The sequence below is a fragment of the Glossina fuscipes genome, unplaced genomic scaffold, assembly GCF_014805625.2.
Source record: "Glossina fuscipes isolate IAEA_lab_2018 unplaced genomic scaffold, Yale_Gfus_2 3, whole genome shotgun sequence".
Lineage (NCBI taxonomy): Eukaryota > Metazoa > Arthropoda > Insecta > Diptera > Glossinidae > Glossina > Glossina fuscipes.
Genome location: NW_023998417.1, coordinates 13,835,452 through 13,853,232, shown reverse-complemented (window position 1 = coordinate 13,853,232; position 17,781 = coordinate 13,835,452). Strand labels below are relative to the sequence as shown.

General features: G+C 32.8%; 1 protein-coding gene across 7 annotated transcripts in view; it reads right to left on the bottom strand.

Moving 5' to 3' along the window:
* Window positions 1-17,781, bottom strand: part of LOC119634438 — a 71,323-nt gene that overhangs the window by 8,952 nt on the left and 44,590 nt on the right. Inside the window, exon 1 of one of the 7 annotated variants that reach the window (XM_038028621.1) lies at window positions 11,396-11,493. The exons of 5 other annotated variants lie outside the window; for them this stretch is intronic. In XM_038028621.1, coding sequence (XP_037884549.1) covers window positions 11,396-11,444 — 49 coding nt within the window. In that variant the 5' untranslated portion in view covers window positions 11,445-11,493. Of the gene's footprint in view, window positions 1-343; window positions 365-11,395; window positions 11,494-17,781 lie in introns of those variants that run through there. One more of the 7 variants, XM_038028623.1, reaches the window with a different exon arrangement.

Genomic DNA, 17,781 nt, shown 5'->3' with positions numbered 1-17,781 from the left:
TTTTAGTTGAGATGAGCTACTCATAATGAATCTCAACAAGCACAAAGAAACTTCTTTTTTTCCTGATTGTTACAGACGTTGTTGTAGAAAATTAATTAAAAACAATTTAAAAAATATTTTTAGCGCAAAAAATCAAAAATACTCAGCGCACGTGAACTCATTTAAGTAAATTAAAATCAATGTCGACATCATATTATAGTAGGGGAACTAGAAGTTAGTTCTACGCAGGATTAAGTTTAAATAAATTTGAATTTTTCTGATCTTATATTTACTGACGGGAGGATTTCCAACAACAACAATAAAACTATTTTCTAACATAAAAATATAATTTTCATAGATTTACTCTTAACTTTCGTTTTCTTATATTCAATTTTAAGTTTCGTTTTGAAGGCGGTTTTCCCCTAATTGTTCGTTTAATCGTTTGTTTGCAACTGAATCAGTTTCAATAAAATCACTCTAGTGGAAGATGTGTAATTAAAGTTTCACTTTACTTATAATAATCAAATATTTAATTACACTGCCTAGTGCTCTTCGCATGTCTCATAATTCCATCATAATAATCAGATAGTTTATGTGAGAGTGTGCTTGTGACGTTGAGTAGTTTTGCTTATATAATTAGAGTCCATCGAGTTTCTCTTCGCCATGATGAGCGATTCATTTAAGTTATAAAGATAATAGAATTCTTTGCTAAACGCAACATTTCGTTAATTAATCCGTTATATGAAAAAACTTTTAACATGGGAAGCTTGCTTGGCACAAAATATCCAAAAAAGTGCCGTCAAAAAACTGCTGTGCTATTGCTTATGTTTGCTCTATTCATTCTTCGGATATTAATTGAAGGGCGAAGGTAGTTTAGAAAATGATTTCAATGGAATGGAAATGGGTTTGGAAAAAGATGCCTTCCTTCATATTATATAAATTGGGCGCTGGCATCCATCCTTACTTGTTACTGGTCGCTATTTATTTATTACATTAAGTTTCGGGCAGCTAGGATTAGAGCACGCTTTCTCTCGCTTGTCGCTGTCGCACCTTAAGCAGAAAACGACCAAGGACGCTGGATGCCGAGGTTAAGAGATTTGGAATAGATTTGTATGGAAGGTAGTATAATATTCTCTAGCAAAGTCTAGACATTGCACTACTTTTTCACAACGGGCCCTCTATCAGCTTAAGTAGGAGTTTCTCTCTCCGTGGATTGCCACGCTACCTAACCTGCCACGCCTCCCGAAGAGTTCTACAAGTCAAATGATAAAAATAATAGCCTGGCATTTTTCAATTCACCGTCGAAGATTGGGCACAACGCCCCATACCAGCTAGAAGGCCATCTTAGTGTTACGTTACGGTAGGTGTTAATAGATAGAAATCCATGAGAAAAGTCTTTGATACTCAACTTAAAAGAATTCATCAAACAATTTATTGACAGTTGAGCAGTTTAAAGTACGCATTATATAACGCTAATGGTCGATGCATACCCTTTATGTGGGCAGCTTCATCACAACTATGTTCTTTATCCTCATTTGATGCCGGCTTAATAAGTGCTTCGCTTTTCTTCTCTTCTCTCTTTACTGCAAACTTATTCAATCTTTCTTTTGTATACAAAAATTTTCTGTGTTAGATTGAACACGGAGGGTTAAAGTATTTGTTGTGTGTGTGTGTGTGTATGTTCGTATGTATGTATGTATGTAAGTATGTTTTAGTTTCGAATTACGAGAATTAGAAATGAACACTGAATGTCTGTTTGTGCCTTTGCACTTTGAATTAAATCATTTCCGCCCACTATTAGTAAAATTCATAAACATTCAAATGATTACTAAATGGTAGCTTTATGTTTATGTTTAATTTTAACGATAACATGTATATGTATGTAGCATGAAGCAATAAAAACAGTAACAATTTGTAACATATTAATGGACAGCCATGCGAATAGTTTCAATTTTAAGCTAAGATGCTTTAAACTTTAAAATCATACACACATGCTTACAAATGAAGAGTTAAAGTACAGTTCCCCAACTCGAATTGGTCCAATTCTGATATTGCAGCATTCCCGCAAACATAAATTGCCTAAGAATAGTCAAGCTTTGAACAAAAATAAAATTTTAAATCTTGCGTGTGTGTGCGTTTGTTCATTCTTATTACACAGAGCGCCTGCAAAATTTAATTTTGATGCCCAAACACATTCCAAATGGTCCAGATCTGTGCACGATTAAAATGAGTAAAAGGGTTTAATGCGAGAAATTGAACGATGTTCACTTCGCCTGTTCGTCAAACAAAACTTCGTCGTGTAGTTTCTCCTTCCAAGTGTTCAGGAATGTCAGATCAACTTCTGCTGTAAGTTGCGCGTTATTCATGAAATTGTATTCAAAATTCCGTTTTTTTATTTTCTGGGCCAAGGCTTGTAAAAGGGGCACGATTGATACGAAAATGCCATCATGTCTACCTTCTCTCCCCAAATATGAAAGCCTTATGGTTTAACTATGTGTCGCAATAACCAAAAGCTGGAAGAGAAGTGCCAACAATTGTCGAAGTTTTCAACGGAGCTTTGCTTTGACGGGTTCTTCTTCGCTCAGAGGAAAATCCAAAATAAAAAAGATTTAATTTGAAGATGAAGGCAACCGCAAAACTTTCTTTCTTTCTTTCTTTCTTTCTTTCTATCCGCTCAACACATAGAGGAAAAATTCTAAACCTGTCGAATATCAACGCTCGTGTACTCTTTTAATTCATATAATTTATACTCGCATATGTAGAAATTGAGGAAGAATTGCATTGGAGCTCCATATTCAGATATCTTGGTCAGTTCAAATATTTTCGATTAGATTAAAAAAAAATAAATAAAATGCTCCGTAAGGCGTATTATAGTATAATTATTTTCATACCCATCATTCAGATTAGTAACGTACTAGTGAAAGAGCTCTTGCTCGCCCTCTCTCTCTGAGACGATTCCTTTATATTATTTACATTGAATGAACAGAAATCTAAATTTTAGTTGGTTGCGAAAAAAAGGAAATTATTTGTATTTATTTCTGTTTTATGTTTTCGTTAGTGCATAAGCTATGCAAAAAAATGTTCTAATATGCAATAATAGGCGTAATAAATGGAGTATTTATGTAAACATATATGGTAAAAATATTACACATAATTGGCGATAAATGCACAAGCATGCGTAATCGTAATCAACACAAACAACTATCATCGCCAGTAACATCAATGAAGCGTAAAGAAACAATGATGTGTTTATGCGTACGAATAGAACGAAACTTTGAAATACGGTGAAAAAATAAGAGAAACACAAATATTACTACAAAGCCTATGAGTAGTTTCTTGCGCATATTTTTTTTTTTTATTATTTTTACATATATGTATATAAAGTGGAATAAGTTAATCTTTTCGTGTTTTCGTTTGTAACAAATAAGCAAAAATAAACGATTCCATAAGATATGAATAACTTCTTGACTGGGAAGTCAAGTTTGAAAGTGATCATTGTCCGTCCATACACACGTCCGAAATAGTCGAAAACCTGTAACTCATTTCCAACAGAGTTTCAGAGTTTCAGAGTTTTGCACGACCATCAGTTGCTAAATGCCTTGCACATTTGATATATTGGCCTAAAGTAATAAAAAAGATGCCCTTAAGGCAAGATATGAACTTTTTTCACGTTTTTTTCTTTTTTTTTTTCTTTTTGCTTTTTACTTAACAGATTTTATAAACTGCAATTAAGAAAATTGCGTTGTGTATGCGTTTTATGAACTATACTCGGGCCGGTTACTCACTAAATCTAACAACAACATACATACATAGGGTAACATGAGTTGGCTGCGTTTTCCTTTTAGATATGCGCGCCTCCCCAACAGATGTGTAAAATCAAAAAGAATTTCTTTCTTTCGTACTTTTTTTGTTTTGCTAGCTCTAATAAGAGGGAAAAAAATTTCATTTTTATTGAATGCATAAATACACGAAAATGTTTATGCTTATGTAGTCATGTGTGCATATACGTGTGCTTGCACACATATTTTATGTGAGCCATGCGATTATTTGTTATGTGAATAGTTTCCTTTTTCACTTATATAGAGTTTACGATGTTTTTAAGATTTTTTTCTTTTCGCTTTTTTTTGCTCAAATTCCTTGATTCAGTTTAGTACCATAGTTTATGTGTTTATAAAGAAAATATTTATCATTTCAAAGTTTTCAGCAGTTTATAGAAATGTTTTGAAATTTTTGAAGCGGAAACGCAACAATAAAATGTTGCGCTAATATCGCTTGAGAAGCACATTCAAATATAATTTAAGCTTCATTGCAAAATTTCAGCGAATTTTGAAAAAATTAAAAAAATTTCCTTTTTTTATTTTTTTTTTTATTTATTTTTGCTTGAGATAATCTTTTCTAGAAAATTTTCGATACGAGCCAAATGATCATAAAAGCATTTTTTATGTACATCCATCAGTCGATGCTGGCTGCACTAGCTTTACACTTTACACACGTAGTAAATATGATTTCGAATTCATCAAGTCATCCGGGAAACTTGTAATACTTAAAAATAGTCATTCATTCAATTGCATATTTTAATTGCATAGATAGTGCAACTGGGCTCACGATATGATATGAAGAATAGAAATGCTACGAATATACGTTCAGACGAATATCTGGTAGGGTGCACACCTATAGAACGATCACCACTCTTTATGCAACAGTCCCACATAGGTCAAAAAACATTTCTCCATTTGCATCCCTTACGCAATTTAGCGATATTTACGCAACACAAAGCCTACGACACTTAATAGAAGTCATAATCATTAACGGTTTAGATAAGTGAAACGATCCATGTAGGAGTATAAAAATAAATCAAATTTCTAAATCAAACCGAAATATGCTAAAATAGCAGGCAGCACGCACTCAGCCATATATATATATATATATATACATATACATATATAATGGAGCACAGGAAATGACAATTACTCATCTGCGCATCAGCGACAATCTCGATGTATAGGATAACACCAAATATTAAAAGCTTTTTTCTAACTTGAGTATACATACATTTATACATAACATAAGCGTAAAATTATGATTTTTCATTTGTCTTTTTAAAATAATCGTAATGCAACAATATTAAAATGACGTTGTTGCTGTTACAGTCGCTTCCGCATAAGGGCGTTTTTTAAAAGCACAAAAAAAAAAAAAAAAAGCTGAAAAAAAGAACTAATCAAAAGTAGAAAATGCTTAAGTGGCGACACTTAAAACTTTGTGTTTTTCAATTTCTCTCCAAAACAGCCAAGTGATTAATTTATGTCTTCTGTGAACAATATATTCGATGATCACATACCGAAATAGTATACGAGTTTCATTTCTTCATAAATTATTTGTTGCTTTAGTTTTACCTTAATATCCTAACATGGAAATTTTTTTTTTATTTTGTCTTGTGCACACATATGTATATGTATATGTATATGTGTGTACGGGACGCATTTTTATGGGACATTACCTTTAAATGGATTTTGGTAAAATTGAAAGCGTCTTATTATTGTCCAATAAATGTCTCATAAATTATAAACATTATCTTTAATTTAAACTGTCGCGTAGACTCTGCACCATGATTAGTAAGCAAACGATGAAAGTACAACATAGGAAAACCTACTTTAAAATGCTCTGAAAGTTGTTTATTTCATGATTTTACAATCTTTCTAAACACAGACATCATTAAGGTGATATATTGATTATGTAATATCCTATGCATCACTGAAGAGAAAATTCCATTCTCTATTCCAAGTCCTACAAACGTAACATAAAATATATATGTGATTCTTCATATGCCGCAAAAGCTATCAAGCACTCTTACCTTTTTTTCTGTGGACATAAAGAATAACCTAAAGTCTTTCCTGGATCTGAACAGTTTGTTCATTAATATATAAAAAGGTGGCCTTTTCGGATCTTGTTGCCCAATGAAAGCTGCTTCTACAAGAAGCAATAAGCGCTGCTTCATATTCGATGGCTACGTGTTCGACTTTAAAAGTTATCCACATAGAAAACATTTATTTCAAGCTTTTCTTCACTATATCCTTTCATCCAAGGCTGTCCTTGAAGCAAATAACGCAAACGAAGAAGAAGGAGAAGGATTTACAAAAAGGGTCCCCATCGGTTTACCAATGTCTCCAACAAAAGATATTTTATACAAAGATATTTTATTCGACTCGGAAAGTGGTCTCTCCTTAGCAACACAGAAGCAAATGTTTGCAAACCAAATATTGCGAAATAACGAAATAAATGTTCCGTGAACCTTTGATTTGATACCATTTTAATACCATGTGCAGCATCTACTTCGCTTTTCTCGGATAACTCTTTGGTTCGGCTTTCAAGATTGTTGTGTATATCGATTTATAGAAGCAGTCCACTGTGGCCAAAGGACCTACAGTTAAGAAGAAGGAGGTTAAATTACCAATGACGAGCATGTATTAAGTAAAATGGCTTTAGTCCCAAACATTGGAACATTGGGAGAATTGAATCAAGTTTTACAGGAGCCTTGAGAACATTGTTCTGCTATGAGTAAAAATGTATTTCACACTGAGTGATGTTCATTATACTATTAACTGGAGCATTCTTCAGTCAACTAATAACGCGGGTGACGTACCAACGAAGAGAAAGACAGACGGACAGAGCTAAATTAACTCGGCTTCAGACATTATTGCAAATGAAGGATTCGAAGCTCGACCTGAGCAAATTTTTAAATGGATTGCATTGCATTGGAATGCAATAACAGTCAGAGTGGAAAATTTAGAAGAAGAAGAAGAAAAGAAAGGGGCAGCGGAGAATATTTTATGCAGTAAGTTGTAATTTGACCTCGAACTCGCACGCTTGTTAGTGTTAATCAGTTGTTAGCAACGTACCCAGCTTGCTGGGAAAATGATACGAGTACAGGCAGGTATACGCTGAAAATGATCTCTTAAGCTTACAAAGTAAACGCTCGTTCGTACATATGTTTGTAAATAAATTTAATTATAAGTACGCATGAATATGAATAATTTCCGGTGCCTACTAATACTATTGTCGTTATAATGCTTCACTCAGGTTTGCTCTGCCAGCTAACACAATTCTGTATGCACACATACGCACAGAGCTATGCGTCTAACATGTTATGCTACGAGTACGAATACTGCAAGCAGTAGCGTTCCTGCCGATATAACCTGATAATACACGTATGAAATTTAAAATGGAATGCTTCGCTTACATTCTCAAAGGAAAAAAAAAATGAATAAAGGAAAAAAGATGCTTTCATAGAACACGAGCTAAATAGCAGCTGAACATCTGTTGTAATTTTTTATATTTTTATTTTACTTTATATATAAAATATATGTATGAATATATACACACATATAAATTTATATATGGGAAGGGGGAGAACTTCACGTAAAGGTTTTTTTCCAATTTTTTCCCCTTTTTTATATTTAAAAAAAAAAAAAAAAAAAAAAAAAGGAAAAAATCAATTTAATTTTTCTTTAGGCGATTTAGATTATGTACGATCCCCGCTTGTGTCTAGACATTGTTTTCCTTTTTTTTTAATATCAGTTTATTTATAGAATTTTAAATAAGTCAAGCGTCCTCCGTTCTCAGTTCAGAGTTCTTTTCTTTAATTCAATTTGAAAGGAAAATTTTCAAAAAATTTTTACCTTTTAATCAACTACAGGGTGTGCTTATGATTCTTCTACTCCGGCTGCCGTTGTCCGGGTAGATTATGTTTTAACGGAAATTGATCTATAGTCACAGAAAGGAAATTCGATTGTTACGTGATAAGCAAGGATTGTACAAGAAAAACTAATAAATTAACAGACGAAAACTGCTTGTGTAAAACAATTTAATTAAAATTTTTTTAAATTCAAATCATGTTTCGTTTAATAAATGTTACGTATGATACGTATGGGTTAGATGGATGCGTAAGACAAGATGTTCGCGTGGAAGGCTTAACGCGTTAGTTTCGTATAATTTAATAGAAAGGCAAGAAAAAACATTACATTCGGTTAGGGCCGACCGTTCAACACCCTACACGACGTGATCCACATTTAACAAATTCAATGCGTTGTTACCTACTTTCGTTATAAAAAAGTACAAATGGGATTTTGTTGTTATATAAACGTTTAGTTTTCATATATGACAGGGTCTGAAAAATAGATCCAAGGGATCGAAATTTCATTTTTATGTCGAATTGCTACTGTAAACCGGTTTTCACCATAAAATATTGGTAATTAAACCTTTTTGCCAAACGACTTACTATTCATGGGATTCCTTATATGGGGTTCGAAAAATAGATCCAAGCGATTCAAATATGACCAGCCTAGTGTTTTCCTTCAAATTGGTGTTATAGTTCGATGTTTGTTCTAAATTAATAAGAATTTGAACTTTTTCCCATATACGGATTTTATTTTCCTGAGAATCTTTGTTTAGCGTAGTGGCCAAGAAACACATTTGCTTGGTCCAAAGTTAATACAGTTGAATTTTACATCAAATTATTGTTATAGATCAGCTTCAACGAAATATTGAAAATTAGTCCTTTTCTCGTCTAACTCACTTTCAATTGGCTTCATCCTTGGACAGAGTACGCCAAGCTACCTCCCATAAAGTATCGTATATTTAGCTTGCAAAAATTTTTCGGAAGGAAGAAATGGGACCTTGTTAAGAAACCATAAGAAACATTTGTACAATTTTTTTGGTTCCATATCTTTTAAAGACTTTCTATTTTCAACGCTAATCTCGAGTGCAGATCTAGGTTGGCAGTTAGGTAGGTTAGTTGGTTGGTTCAAACTCTGACGTTTAGTAATGCTTGTCGTTGCATTCTGATGCCTGCGTGTGGCTATTAGAAAGGTAAATCTGGATCCTTGCTCGAATACAAGAATAGTTTGCTAAATAAATTAAATATTGATTGTTCCAATTGTAAATATTTGACCTTTTTATTGAACTCAAAGACTGATTTTATTATCTATTATATCTAATGAAAGCGGATTAACTGAATTGCACGCAAGTTTATATCTATCTATATGTTTATGGAAAAACGTTACTACTTGTTGAATTTTGTATGAATAGAAAAACAAAATTTTATTAAACTTTTTCAAAAGTTCTTCGGAATATATATACTGCGAGCATTGTATATACGTATGTATTCGTGTACATTTGTTTATTCATTTGCTTGTATTCATTGTGCAGCTTTTTTTTTTTTGATGGATAATCTAGTCTGTATTCGATGAGCGTGTAAGTGTATAAGTGTGTACTTAAGCGCGTCTCACTTTCGTACCTTGGTATTGGCGTGTTTTGTGCAGTATTTAAACCACAAGTGTACGTGATTTCAACTCACTGCTGCTCTGTTCTGTTCAGCTAAGAGTGGAACAAAGTTTTCATTACACTTTGGCATAACATTTCAATTAGAGGTTTATTTTTGTAGCATTTTCAATGGTTTAGAAAAGGATTGATTTGTGTTGCGTTGTATTGTGTTGTTTAGTATCGCGTTAGTCTATCGCGGTTGCATATTCTGGTTGCTCTCTGCCATTGCATTCGTAATGAATCCCATTTAAGATGCATAATGAGTTTTCAATTGTTTTTCCATTTAAATCAAGTGGTTTATAATGGCCGTTTATTAGGGGAAAATCCAGAGCAAATTATTCAGTGTTTGTATTATATATGTTAATTTGAACAAACATCGACGAAAGATTTACATTAGTTTTCGTTAAAGGACTCTTAATTATTCATTTTCGAACGATTGAAGTTGATTGAAGGCGGATTTTAGTCACTTAAATTCTTTTACATGAATGCGTTATAAATTTACGCAAAGAAATAAGTTTGTATAGAATTTATGTTTATAACAGCACTTAAAGTTGCATAAATATGCATTAGTGTTACGCGCCTACACTCTACGATCTTTTTAAAACGTTTTTCAACTTGTCCTCCTTTAGCATTTTACTAAATAAAGGCAGACATAGGGTAGACCTCTTAGCGGATCAAACTAAGAGCAACTCTGGAAGGCAACCAGTTTTGCGGATCAGTTTTTCTAGGAGAATACAACGTCTAAACGATACAGTTTAACCAGTTGGTTGAGTTTCATCTTTTCTTTTTTCCTTCTGCCTTCACCCTTTTCTTTACTAACGTCTTAGCATGAAGTGAAAACAGTAATAAAAAAACTTCTTTCTTTTTATATGTTTTATTCAATTTTTAAGCCTCTATAGCAAATAGCCTTATTATAGGCGTGTGCATCTTTAAAACGCACCGCTTACGAATGCCGTCAAAATGTATATGCACACCTACAGACATTTAAGTGGCCCACACCTAAATCATGTCAAGGCTATTTTATCCACTCGAGAGGTAAAGTAGCATAACATTCTAATTTGTTTAACTTGTAGAAATACCAATGGGACATTTATATAAAATATACTAACTAAAGCAAATATATTTTGGAATGTCTCTCTCTTTCTATCCGTTGATTTCAATGAGAAATGAAAGACTTGCTCTAGAAAAATAAAGTTGATGTGAAACTTTTCCAATTCCTTCCTCTGGAGCTAGTCAATTAAATCAATGTATTAAGAATCCTCTATACATCGATAAGCTCGGAATTTTTTTATTTTACCATTTTCCTAATAAAAATCTCTCCTGTAAGTCCAACGATTAAGAAAGTTATGTACATTTGTCGCGCTGCATACGGTTAATATCTGCAATCTTAAGCAAATTGTAATACATAGATGTTGTAAAACAATTGTGGGCATGTCTTTACTTTTTGGGAAGGGCTTGCAACACAGGCACGCTTCATTAAGTTATTGGACGCACTTTTGATTGTTATTATAAACGAAAGAAGATCGAAGCGACCGAAATCGTGCAATCCGGATAGAAATTTTTTATTGTTTTTTTGGCTTTTGCTTTGCTTTTTCAATTTTCCTCTACTTAACTTCATTCTTTCGACAAACCTTACTTCGATTTAGTTTAGCAAATGTACAGAAATATGAGGGTACACTAGTAAAGAACTTGGAAACACGTTCAGTAATTTGTTTAATTATGTTAGTCTGTCTGTCCAACTTTCCTCTGATTGATAGTTCCAAAGTATGCTCTACAAATCGAATTTGACAGTATAGGAGCGATTCAATCAAAAAATGGCCCATAGAGACGTTCAGCAGTTGTTGAAAGGATTCTCCCTAAGCTTAGTTCTGAATTTCTGGAAGTTTTATTGCATTTTGCATTATTTTATTTTTCATATTTCACTCCAAGTTGTTTTTACTCATTTTTCACTTGTTTCTTTTATTTCATTTTAGTTTTTATTGCAAGCTATAAAAAATATATATAAGTTTGGTAGATTTTTTCCCTTTGGTTTTTGTGTTCTTGGGCAATGCAATTTTTGAAAGGTTCCTGCTTATCTGCTTTAATTTTTTAAACTTACCACAACAAAATGTTGTTTCCATTTCGATTTCATCCATTTTTAAAATCATATTTAATCTTCTATAGCTTTTGAAAGTTTTGAATTTAAAAAACTAATTCAAAAAAAAAAGTTGAAAAATGCGTTTGAAACGTCTTAATGTTCGTATTTATATATAATTAATTTCTTACACATATTTTTTGTTATTTGTTTTATATAGTATTTCATATGTTTGTTCCGTAAACAAAAACATTCACTATACTTAATTGCATTAAAGATCTTAGCGCAGGCGTATAAATGCGTTTTCCTTACTACAATACACAGCACAACTGATCGTTAAATAATCCTGATTAGTAGATGGTGGTCAAAAAGAAAAACTTCTACCGCACGCACACATGCATAATACACACAAAACCAAGCGTAAATACTCTCAATAGCCGAGCGTGAAAAACAACAACAAAAGTCCAAGTAGAGGGAAACATATGCAAAAGTTGATAATGACACTGAGCACTTTTACAAGTTTATCAGTTATACGCGTGCGAAAGACAAAACAACAAAAAAAAAAAAAATAAATAAATAAAACAAAAGAGAAAACAAAATCGTCGAATAAAACGGAAAAAGAGTTTAACATAAACATAAGAAACATAAAAGCAACACAAACTAAACTGTACAAAAAATAATACAAATAAGTAACTAATAGGAAAAAACTTTTATAGAGTGCGGGATTAACATACAAACAATGTATAACTCCGAGATCTATTCAAAAACCAAAAAAAAAAATAAAAGTAAAGAAAAAGAGAGAAAGAGAGACAGAGAGACAGAGCTTAATTATATACACATATATATGTATGTGTAGTCTTTTAAAGCGTATATGTGTATAAGCTAAGTTAAGAAAAGAGCGAGTTTTACCAAAGCTAAGAACAAAATTAGTTGTTAGGTAAGCAACGTATTGAAATAGTACGTGCTGTGCCGTACGGTTTCGAAAACAAAACAGATATGCAAAGCAATTGCTTATGCGTGTATGTGTGTATAAATGAAAATGATATATTGCGAAAAGGGTCCTATCCATTTGTTCTAAGCCTGTTGCCATAGCCGTTTGCCATATCATGTTTATTGCGCACAAGCCACTGACGCCGTTTATCAAATAAATATGGCTGAAGACCATAATTGAACCTTTTAAACACTTAAGAAAGACAACAATAACAATGAACGACAATAGCAACATTGTCAACAAATTTTCAAAGTCTACCGTAAAAAGTTTATTGATTTATATGGTATATGGTTTCTAACGGTTTGTTGCACATTTTCCTGTTAAAAAAAAAAAAACAAAAACAAAAACAAACAACATCAAAAAATGAAAACTAAAAATGCAAAGAATAGTTTGATAACATAATTCATAAAAATGAAGCTATTCTAGGTTTTCCCAAGTACATTAAAACACTATTAATTCACTTATGCACGATGGTTTAAGTTTATCATTTGCACTGATGTTTACTGATAATTAAAATGAGGAACTTTTGCCTTGAAGGAGGGGAGAATATAAGAAGAATTTCATATCATTTGATGAAAGTAATCGATTTTAATGATCGAACCAAGTTCACTATGCGAACTTTATAAGCTCTGCACAGTAAAATACTTTCCACACTACTTGATACAGTTCTTTGTTAGTTATGAACACGCTTTTCTCAAGTTAACTGTGAACTTATTAGTGGCTGAAATATCCTCTTAAAACTAACAAACACTTGGAGCTACAAAGTACGCATATATATATGCAGCAGTATACTTTAATATTTTATACTTTTTGTCCATGTCGAACAAGCGTTCGATTGCCAGAAACTACAAATTTTTTGTGTAATCTGTTGTATGTTAAGTTGAAACGAAAGTTTCAAAAATTACACGCAATAATAATCGTAACAATAACGATAATAATAGGGACATTAATAATAGGCTCATGCACAGCGTTGGATAGCTACACAACGGATAAAGAGTACCCTCTTCCCCAACGAAAACAGTTGGCCAAAAAGGCAAAGTTTATTTTGCAATTGATGAGTAAATATGCTCGGCGTCGTAAAGAGCTTCAGAAAAGCCACTCAATGCATAGACTAAGGCATTTGGCAGCTTCCATAATTTGGCAACATTTGCTAAGAGATGACGAGGCGAGGTAGAGGATGGATGTGCTGATTATTACAAGTAATGTGGAAATTCTTCTAAAACTATGAGCACACGAAGGCAAGTGCATTTTAATGAATTTATTTTATTTACCCAATCTGTGGAATAGCGCTTAAATAAAACACTTATTCGTGGTCGTCTCATTGCACAAAAACACATATCCAAGACCATAGCCACTACGTCCGCTAATCTCTTTTTATTCGCCCGCATACCATTGCTAGAAATTGTCGGGCAACTGGTTGCGAAATGACCAATACGTCGAATTCAACAGCGCTTCCGTCAGTCCGCCTATATAAATAAATTCTTTCTATATAGGGACATATACGCAGACTTGTTTCACGGAGGAGATCCATTTTTGTTTGACTGTTACACTGGCTTTACATTTTAACGTTTACTTTACTTTTGTCAGTTAATCCATGTCTGACGTTCAAAATGGCCGAGAAAGTCTTTGAAAATCCTAATCTCACCGAAATTCTTCATCGAAGTTCATGTCAAATTACGGTCTTAATAGTTCCTTCCATTAGAAAAATTATTGTGGAAAAGGTCTTTAGTCCCTCGGGTATTCGGTAATACTTTCTTACGATAAAGTTAATAATGAAACGCGTGAGTACAAGGAGTAGTAGTTATTCCTTCATTTACAAAGTAAGCTAACATACAACGTCCGTTCCAGACAGATATCTTCTCTATTGAAGTCTAAACAGTTAACCAAAACTGATCTCACAAATTTTACGACTGCTTTTCATATCAATTAAAAAAAAGTTAACCCTTTGTTGCCTTCTCTGCACTATTCAATACACATTACTTTAATATATCCAAAAAGTTATTTTCCTTTTGCGATATTTCTCTAAGGAGTCCATTCAAATGTCCAGAGCATAATTAACCAGCCAAAGGTTTAAACCTAACCTAAGAAAAAAAATATTATTAAAGTCACTAACACGTAATTGATTCATCGGAATCATGTTTCACTTGCTTTCTTTCTGCATTTTCTCAAATCCTTTCCTTTACTCATTGTATAAAAATCATTTATATAAAGTTAATTAAATACATCCATGCGTATGCATAGATTCCCTATCTATTTGCTTACATACACATTTGTGTTTAAAGGATTTCTTCTGTAGAATTCTCTCTTTATACCATATGTTAATTCGTTGATAATTTATGTTAGTCACGATTCGATGATTTAAGGATTAAGTTGGAAATCAATACGTGACCTTCACGAAAATGCCATGCATCTGACAAGAGTTCCTTTTATATGCTGATTGAGATTTTCCTCTTAATAAACTTCTCCAGCAGAGCAAATATTTCTGAGAAATTACAGAAGAAAACTTAAACATAAATAATTAATAAGGCCACCCAGATAGTTGTTAACGCTTTAAACCAAGGAGTTCTTCTTCATTACAAAAGGAAAAAAGAAGAAGTTGTTTAGCTGATGAATGGGAGAGGAGATCTGGTTTATGATGAATTGAATGACAGATCATGTCGGTACAGTAATGAAGATCAGCTCCCTTATGGACTTTGATAAATAATTTTTTGTTTTTAATACAAATTTACTGTGCATTCCTTTGGAGCGGGCAAAAACAGCGTAATTCAAAGAACTAACGTGTTTGCTTTAAAAATAATTTCGTTTAAAGAAAATATAAAAACAAAAACATACAACAATAAGCTGTTGAACAGATGTTGCTGGAAAATTTTAAATGCAAAAGACACATAAATAGACAAATCGACAAAGCGCGGTAATGTGCTGGCTGGCGCGTACACAAAGATAAAGATAAACAATTCATAGTCAGAGCAAATCTCGCAAACTACTCGGCAAAGCAATGCTTTGCCATGCTAACTTACGAAGCACCTTAGCCAGTACAATGAATATTTATGCGGATAGAAATCCGAGGCACTCTTACCATTCGTCGCAAGTTGAACATTTTTTGTTTACATATATGATAAACATACTCAAGCGTAATGTGTTTTAGTCGAGAAGGAAAGTCCATAATGCGTAGAATGCATGGAAAACCTAAACATATATTCATCAAATCTTTCAAAATGCCATAAATCAGGAAAACGTATTTTCATTGACTTACATGTGACCCCAAAAACTTACCTGAAAAACAACAAAAAAAAAAGAAAATGAATTTGGTGCGATTTACAGTGGAATTCTGAACATTTTTTTTTTGTTGCAAAACTGCGGAGTGTTCTAAGAGTGTTAGATTGCAAGACAATTTTCTCTATATATTTTCTTCTTTATTTTCCATATTGAATTTGCTTCTTGCTCTAATTATTGCATAAAATTTTTCCAAAAAGTAATAAAACTTTCTTCTTATTTCATAAAATGCTTTTGAAAACACAAACGATGATGATCTACACTAAAGCTTACACGTGTTCTATGCATGTACAGTCACGTCTTCAACATCGGAGGACGTACTAATTTTGTCATTGTGTTCGTAAAATACGATAACATTCGTCCGTAGCTCGTATGTACTCTTCGGTCTGACTTTTTTATAATCATTGAAATTTGCCCCTCGGATCCCTGGCGGAGACATCTATCTATTTATCTCCAGCGAAGATCAGATATCCATCATCTAACCAAACTTATTGAAAACGACAACTTTGACTTCTACATTGCAATCGTATCTATATCAAAGTGCCCGAATTATGATAATCTTACTATGAAAAATTTTGATTACACCTTAGAATTTTTTAGTAAGACTTACTTCGCTAATGGAATAGTGTAAAAAGTGAAATGAAAGCAAAAACTTGCACTTGCTTCATGCAGAAAGATAAGTTCGCACAATCTCAGTCACAAATTTGCGTCAGTTGGACTCAGCCGCAAGAAGTTGAAGTCACTCATAAGAAATGTCAAAATATTTTTATCAAAGCTATTTTTTTCTAGCAATGATGATGGATGTGTTTAGAAAGGTATCCTGTATTGATTAAAGCTTGGTCGATGGCCGTCAATTAGGAGGCTACACTTTTCTTCGCTTATCTTGCCCCCTGTGCTGTGTTGATGGACGAAAAGACGTGAGGCAAGGGAAGGAGATAGGAAGCAGCACGATGGGTGTATAGTCAATCGGCCTTTATCTAAATCGATGCTATTATTGACCCATGCTAAGAGATAAAATATACCATACAAAATGTCCGGTCTGTATAACTTCTGATGAATCGAATATGTTCCTTATTGTGGGGGTAAATGCAGTAAGAAAAAACAATAACACCTTCAAAAGAAGCTCTCACCTCGCGGTTCGATTAACTGTCAGTTCGACGGGGTATTGACAGCTTGCCGCGAACGATAGAGTATTTCGGTTGAATGTGTGTTGTTATACAAGCATTTCATATTTGGTTTCTTTGATGGTTTGGTTTATTTGATTTTTGCAATTTATGCGCTTGACTGACTGACAAGTGAACAAACAAAATTTCGTCTTGTTTTTGTAATTGAATTACATATACAAATTGAATGGGCAAAGAAGAAGAAGAAGAACAACAACAATTTGTATACATATAAATTAATAAACAATTAAAGAATTTTTAATGAAAACGTATTTTCCTATATGGTAAGCAACAATTGACCATATTTGCGAGCGCTGTTCCTCTAACATGGAAATGGCACAAGCTACCATATGTAAAATTATTAAAAAGAAAAATAAAATATATTCATACGACAGTTTGTTGTCGTTTTTCGTTTTTGTTTTTTTTCGTTGTTTTTTTAATTACTTCCGTGCCATTAACACTCTTGTTAACCGTTTAGCTTGTTCTTAAGAAAGCGATTACGATGACGACGACGACGACTTATTAAATTTTAGTTGAAGTTTGTTTAAAAAAAAATTTATTTTAAAAATCAAAGCTAATTGTTTATCATATTTATTAATGTGCATTTGTTTATGGTTAAAATATATTTGTTTATTATTACATTTATGTATACTTGTTGAAAAACTCGCACACATACACAATGAATTCATCGTACGCATACCCGTGGACTCAAATTGGTGAATATTATTACAGCTGCTCTATACATGGTAAGCGGAAATGTTTTTTTCCTCGATAGTATCTTTTGTACTTTTATCTTATGGTGTTCAGTTTTTAAAAATATATATATATTTTTCGTTTATCATACTAGAATAATGAAAACAAAACATTTGTTTAAAACGTTGAACAAAAAAATCCTAATTAATTAAAGGTCAAACGCTCTCTCATCCGACCTCACGTTTCCAGTTGCGTGTAATCGTGTTAGTCTACATTCAGGACAACATTTA